Source organism: Carassius gibelio, chromosome B22 (assembly GCF_023724105.1).
Source record: "Carassius gibelio isolate Cgi1373 ecotype wild population from Czech Republic chromosome B22, carGib1.2-hapl.c, whole genome shotgun sequence".
Classification (NCBI taxonomy): Eukaryota; Metazoa; Chordata; class Actinopteri; order Cypriniformes; family Cyprinidae; genus Carassius; species Carassius gibelio.
In genome coordinates this window covers 16,500,109-16,506,942 of record NC_068417.1, presented here as the reverse complement: position 1 = coordinate 16,506,942, position 6,834 = coordinate 16,500,109, and the positions used below count along the sequence as shown (strand labels likewise).

The 6,834-nt window shown below is 32.3% G+C and overlaps 2 protein-coding genes across 3 annotated transcripts; one reads left to right on the top strand and one right to left on the bottom strand.

Annotated features, from left to right (window-relative positions):
* Positions 1-436: 436 nt before the first annotated feature.
* LOC127988117 (uncharacterized) lies at positions 437-1,858 on the bottom strand. Its single transcript, XM_052590664.1, has 5 exons — positions 1,722-1,858; positions 1,237-1,566; positions 714-998; positions 512-569; positions 437-449 (listed from the first exon to the last, which is right to left on the bottom strand). Exons 1-5 carry the CDS (start codon positions 1,768-1,770, stop codon positions 437-439), a joined length of 735 nt encoding a protein of 244 aa, XP_052446624.1. The 5' UTR covers positions 1,771-1,858.
* A 583-nt stretch (positions 1,859-2,441) lies between these two features.
* Positions 2,442-6,167, top strand: LOC127988510 (uncharacterized). Of its 2 annotated transcripts, none has more exons than XM_052591314.1 (4): positions 2,442-2,672; positions 2,954-3,283; positions 4,772-5,056; positions 5,238-6,167. In XM_052591314.1, the coding sequence occupies exons 1-4, from the start codon at positions 2,633-2,635 to the stop codon at positions 5,369-5,371; spliced, it is 789 nt and encodes a 262-aa protein (XP_052447274.1). In that variant the 5' UTR covers positions 2,442-2,632; the 3' UTR covers positions 5,372-6,167. The 2 variants fall into 2 exon arrangements, with proteins under 2 accessions (XP_052447274.1, XP_052447273.1); XM_052591313.1 differs by having other exon boundaries at positions 2,455-2,672; positions 5,135-6,167.
* The last annotated feature ends 667 nt before the right edge of the window (positions 6,168-6,834 follow it).

Below are 6,834 nucleotides of genomic sequence, written 5' to 3'. Positions count from 1 at the left end.
TTGTAATAAATCATAATTGACTGTAATTATTTAAATACATTTCCATTTTGAGCTAATTTGCTTCACCTATAATATAGTAATTTCCCATTTTGTAGGGAATAAATTTGTCTTGGATGACATATAAGTGTTTGTGATTGTGGCAATATTGTAATGCCTTTAAATGATGATTTTGTGTTACCCTAAAATATAAATGTATCAGAGTAGAAGACAAAAAGACACCAAAATACATCTGCTGCTTTTATAAATGTCTGTTGTGGTGCTTGTGTTTGTAAATCATTAAACACACACCTAAAACTGGTTTCACTGCTAAAATAAAACAGAAACATCATAGACAGAAATATATTATCTTACCGATTTATGTCTTTGGTAAAATGTTGGATCAGCATAAGTGATCTCTCTGTCACCGGTCTGAACTGTAACAAAATATATAAAAAAACTAAATACACGAACTTATATTGAGCATTGTTTTATATTATTTACACACATGCTGTAGGTAAAAATAGTAAAATGCTTGCCTTCTTGGTCTGTTTTTCTGTGTTTCCTCCAGATGCAGAAGATCCCAACAGCAGCTACAATCAACAGAAAACCAGCAGCAGCAGCAGCAGCAGCAGAGATCCACACGATCAGAGATACAGAGACTGGAGGATGTGAAGGAGAGTGTTGTTATTGTGGGTGAATGTGTTCATAAACACTAAATATTATCAGAGACATACCTGAACATGTCTGACAGAGTTGAGTGTTGAGATGTGTGGTCTGGTTTCTGATGGGATTGTTCACCACACAGCTGTAGAAATCATCTAGACACTCCAGATGTAAAGAAAGACTTCTGCTGAGATCAGACACACTGATGCTGGACAATAAACTGTTTCCTTTGTACCAGGAGAGAGTCACAGCACTCACATTCACCACTGAACACACAAACACACAACCGGACAATGATCCTGATGATGATGAATTTTGAGAAGTGTTACTGCTGATGACAGGAACAGGCAGACGAGCTGGAAGACATTTGACAGAATAAATAATTCAGTTTAAAGTGCTGTAATATGTCAGTTAATGTATGCTTAATACTGAACTAAAGTAACAGAGAAAGATGTTATAGAATGTTTATTCAAATATTGTATTATAATGCAGAAATTAAACTGTATCAAAATAGAATTATCTGTAATTTTATAATATTCTCAATAAGTATGACAGTGAATTTTGTTAAAGGTGAATATAAAATTGTCTACTCACCATAGACAGTAAGATTGAATGTGATGAGCGGTGTGTCTCGGCTGATGCTGGTGACTTTATATTCTCCAGAGTCTGTGGTTCTGGTGTTCATGATGATCAGAGATCCAGTCTGATCCAGCTTCAGTCTGCCTCTGAATCTCTCAGTAACACTGGTATTATAAAGCGTGCTCTTATTCTCCTTCATGTTGATGTTAGCTATGAGAATTTTTCCAAACCTCCAATCGATCTCTTCATGTTTCAGTATTTCAGTAACATCGGTCCTGAGAGTGACAGAATCTCCCTCCATCACTGACTCTGACTCTGACTTCACTACATCAACACCAGACACACCTGGTGAAAAAACAGAAATATTTACTGCAAAATGGAGATTTACAAGATTTGGAGATTTGTGATTTTGAAACAATTCTTTTCATGCTGCACAGAAATATTTGAGGTTTTATTCTGATAAAATTAATACCAATGATAATGCTAATGATAATACTTACCAAGCAGACTCAATGAGAACAAACAGATGAAAATAAATGAATCAAACATTTCTTCAGCATTTGTCTAAACAGTCTCACAATGAAATGTTATATCAATGAGGTCCTGATAACTCTTGAAAATGTTGATTGGGCCGTCGGTCTGTAATGAATGGTTTAATCAGACTGAAGTGAGTGTGAATTAATTCCTTCAGTTGCACCTCCCACACCGACATACCATTTTATTTTGTTAATTAGTTTAAGAACTATCTATCTATCTATTTATCTATCTATTTATCTATCTATCTATCGATCTATCTGTCTGTCTGTCTGTCTATCTATCTATCTATCTATCTATCTATCTATCTATCTATCTATCTATCTATCTATTCATCCATCTATCTATCTATCTAATAAGCTAATTCATAAAAAATCCATCTCCTTCAAAATAAAAGCACTATTGTTTAACTTAAAATATATATATATATATATATATATATATATATATATATATATATATATATATATATATATATATATATATATATATATATATATAAATAAGATTGTTATTAACTTGGAATTAAGATTCTGACTTTGGGAATCTGTTCAGAGTGTTTTTCAGCAGCTTTGTGTTATTTATACCCTTGGGATCGACTGCACGTCTGTATATCTTCATTCTGAAACACTCAGTTTAGTTGATGAATCTTTTAAATTAAGCCAGTTTATATTTGTTTTTAATAATGGAAAATGTTGGTTGAACAATGACATTTTGAAGGGTGGAGCTACTGGAGGAGTTTATTCACTGCAGAACTTCACTAAACAACTTCACTACAGACCAACTGCTTTATTCACTTACAATCATTTCAAGAGTGTCAGGACCTGATTATAATAACAATCCTGTTGTGAAACTGTTTTGCAAACTGCTGAATAAAATGTTTATTTTCATCTGTTTGTGCTTGTGGAGTTTGCCTGGTGAGTATTTATGTCTTCCATTATGTTGATATTACCATTTGTCCACAAAACATAATTCTGATAATTGTTATTCCATCCATTAATTTTACCTCATATATTTTTCCAGCTGCATCAGACTAATATAAAATAAAAATATTTTTTGTTGATACAGTTTTCCTTTTCAATACTTACTGCAATTTAGTTCAAAATGAATTGTTTTGCCATTACAATTTTATAATAATTTCAAAAAGACTAAAACAGAATATTTTTTTATTGAGTAAATATTCTTATTTGTTCATCAGGTGTGTCTGGTGTTGATGTAGTGAAGTCAGAGTCAGAGTCAGTGATGGAGGGAGATTCTGTCACTCTCAGGACCGATGTTACTGAAATACTGAAACATGAAGAGATCGATTGGAGGTTTGGAAAAATTCTCATAGCTAACATCAACATGAAGGAGAATAAGAGCACGCTTTATAATACCAGTGCTACTGAGATATTCAGAAACAGACTGAAACTGGATCAGACTGGATCTCTGATCATCATGAACACCAGAACCACAGACTCTGGAGAATATAAAGTCACCAGCATCAGCCGAGACACACCGCTCATCACATTCAATCTTACTGTCTATGGTGAGTAGAGAAATATTTGACTTGTTTTACAGTGCTGGCCAAAATTTAAACACTTTTGCTGTAGTGTGTCAGTAGGAAATATTGGTTTACATTTCCAAACATTCATTTTGCCATTAATTGTAATAATCTAGTAAGATTTTTGTGATCCACACAGAGATCTGATCTGATCTCATCATCATGTGTCTGTCTGAGACTATACGAAGAAACAGAACAAACTGAGACAGACTCAATCCAGAAGAACTGTGGCAACATCTCCAAGATGATTCAAGAAACCTGCAAAGCTCCCTGAGAAACTATGTGCAAGTGCACCGAGGGCAAAAGCTGCTTTAAACACAAAGTATGCTCACACCAAATGTTGATTTAATTTAGTTAATAGAAGTTAATTGATAATCTAATTATGATATTATTTTTGACAGCATCCTCATTTGACAGTATTTTTACACAAGTGCCTAAAACTTTTAACAGTACTAACTTTGCAGGTAAGGTTTCTTGAAGCATTTTGGAGATGCTGCCTCAGTTTTGAATCTTTATATATATATATATTATTATTATTATTATTACTTGGGTGTTTAAAGAGAATTGGCAAAATTTCAAGTAGAACACCCCGTCTCTCTCTATTGCCAGGTATACTGACTCTAAAATTATTTTGAGAAATATTATTCTTAATTGTGTTTGTGTTTTATGGTGATTAGTTGAGTAACCAAATTTCTATGCATGGTTTATAATTTTACTGTACCTTGACATATATACAATGCAAAAATGCTTTTCTTACTTAGGTTTTTTTGTCTTGTTTTCAGTCATAATATCAAAAATAAATAAATAAATAAATAAAACAATAGGGATATTCAAGACATGTAAAGAATTATTGTCTTGTTTTCAGGAAAAAAAAGTCAAAATTACTTGAGTTTTTTTCTTAGCGCAAACAAGACAGTCGGAAAACAAGACAAAAATGTTTTACTTGTCTAGAAGATCCTTCTTGATTTAACACTAGCCGCTAATAAATGAATAAATTAAATTAAGAGATCCCCATAATCACAACTAAACCTATGATCTATCATTAATTAATAATTAATTATTATTATTCTTAATCAATAATATTGTACAATTTGAAAAAGTGCAAAAAAAAATAGTCAGTTTACAGTTTTTATGGGGTCAGAATTTAAACTGGAAACCAATCATTTTTTTTTTTTTTTTTTTTTAAGAGGCACCATTAAAGTCATACAGAATACTTTCAAGAAACAGCTGGATTCTGTTTTTGCTGGTTGTTGCACCACTTCTTTTCTCAGTGTGAAGAATGTTTTGATAATCTATAGAATGTTTTTCCATTATAAAGACTATTTTATGGAATGAAAAGGTTCTATGGATGTTAAATCCAGGCGATTTACAATGTTTACAGTAACCATTTACACTTTTTTTAATCAATGAACTAAAAAATATTTCACAGCTCTTTTACATACTGAATTTGATTTATCCTCCAATATTCTCCAGCTCATCTTCCTGTTCCTGTCATCAGCAGAAACTGTTCATCATCTTCATCGGCACAGAATTGTTCATTGGCGTGTTCAGTGGTGAATGTGGTTCATGTGACTCTCTCCTGGTACAAAGGAAACAGTTTATTGTCCAGCATCAGTGTGTCTGATCTCAGCATCAGTCTCTCTCTACCTCTGGAGGTGAAACATCAGGAGAAAAACAGCTACAGATGTGTGATCAACAATCCCATCAGAAACCAGACCACACATCTGGACATCAGCAAACTCTGTCACACATGTGCAGGTATGTCAGCAGCACTATATTCTCCCACAAACTAAATGAATCATATTTCATATTTTAAGTGGTTCATTCTTCTCTCAGAACTCTGTATCTGCTGTTGTGGTTCAACTGAAGCTGTGATCCGATTGGCTCTCTCTGCTCTGGTGGGCGTGGCTACTTTTTCTGTGCTGATTTGTGATTTCAGATCCAAAAATCTTCAACAGAAGAAAAGTGTGCAGACATCAGCGTCAGACACTGATTAATAAGATACTCATGAAAATCGAGATGTTTTTGAATGACTATAGACATTATGTTACAAGAAATCCTTTGAGTAAATAGCATTCATGAAGTTATATATATAAAAAAGGTAAATGAATAAATGGAATATATAATTTATGTGATTATTAATTAAATCAAATCTAAATGAAACTTAAAAAAAAAAACAGTATACATTTTTCCACTTCTATAAAATGCAAATCATTCTGTTTTACAGAGAATAATGCCTTACAAACCTGTGATTAATCATAAAATTTATAAGTATAATGATTTTTGTTGTTGTTGTTGTTGTTGTTGTATTCTTTTGCATTATTGTAAGACAGTTTGCAGGCTCAAAGATTCCTGCTTAGTGAGAAAATCTGTAAACTTGTGGTAAGGGGAAGATTAATACTTAAATATATTTGACAGAGAGCTGGGTGTAATACAGATTTTTTTTTTTTTTTCATTTTTGTGTTTTATTCATTCATTGGAATATTAAATAATTAAGTGATATTACTGTCCATATTTCATCACTCACAGTTACATTTACCACAAAACATAATGTGATATTATTAATCAAACTTCTGTTGTAAGCCCATGATTAACATTCAGTTTACTTAACTGATTTTGGATTTATCATATTATAAGAAGAATCTGATTGACCATTTTCATCAAACAGACTGACTGACTCACGAGGTGCAGTTTGTCCTTTTGCTGTCCTGAATTTGTTGCTTCAAGTTTTCTAAAATAAATAAAATAAATAAATAAAAGCTACTGTTACCAATGTTGGAGATTTTCAAATTGGCATAAGGCCTACAGTATCACCTGTGTTTTCCTGGATGTACTGTCTCTCTTTTGTATGACTGTGTATAAAACTTAACGAACCGGTAAGCTGAGTCAGGTGTTTTTTCATTAGGGAGACACAGAGTTCCAGGTCTGGCAACCACTGATTTATTAGGCCTATATATACATATATATATATATATATATATATATATATATATATGTGACGACTCAGCTGCCTCCCCCCTAATTATCATCGGCACCCCGTGCTAAGTCGCCGCCCTTCACCAGGCTCCCGACAGGAGTGGGTGTGTGAGAGAGGAGGGGCGCTGGGTGAGTCAGGGCTTTTTTTTTTATTTTTATTTTTTTATTGAACTTTACGAATAACAGAACCGTGAATACAAAAAAATATATCAATATATAATACAATTATTATATCAGCAGAAATAGATATGAAACAAAAAGTAATTACAAGTAAAAAATAAATCAATAAATAAATAAAATAAATAAAGGATAAATAAAAAGGCTTGGAAAGAATATTATAGAGTCAATAAATAAACAAAGTAGAAGAGGGTACTACACAAAATAAATTACATATTGAGTACATTTATAAGCTTATAGCTTTTACAGATTGAATATGTCCTAATTGCTTTTTTATTTACAGAGGCAGAGATAGTTTTTAAATACTGCTTAATCACTTGTAAGAATACAGTAAATATTGGTATACAATTAGAAAATTTACATTTATGTATGTAAAATCTACA

Excerpts from the sequence above, each read along its gene's own strand:
- LOC127988117 (XM_052590664.1), bottom strand. The coding sequence starts at position 1,770 with ATGTTTGATTCATTTATTTTCATCTGTTTGTTCTCATTGAGTCTGCTT. Across the intron at positions 1,567-1,721 it reads GTTCTCATTGAGTCTGCTTG|GTGTGTCTGGTGTTGATGTA; the intron begins GTAAGTATTATC and ends TTTTTTCACCAG. Across the intron at positions 999-1,236 it reads ATTCAATCTTACTGTCTATG|CTCGTCTGCCTGTTCCTGTC; the intron begins GTGAGTAGACAA and ends AATGTCTTCCAG.
- LOC127988510 (XM_052591313.1), top strand. The coding sequence starts at position 2,633 with ATGTTTATTTTCATCTGTTTGTGCTTGTGGAGTTTGCCTG. Across the intron at positions 2,673-2,953 it reads GTGCTTGTGGAGTTTGCCTG|GTGTGTCTGGTGTTGATGTA; the intron begins GTGAGTATTTAT and ends TTTGTTCATCAG. Across the intron at positions 5,057-5,134 it reads ACTCTGTCACACATGTGCAG|AACTCTGTATCTGCTGTTGT; the intron begins GTATGTCAGCAG and ends TTCTTCTCTCAG.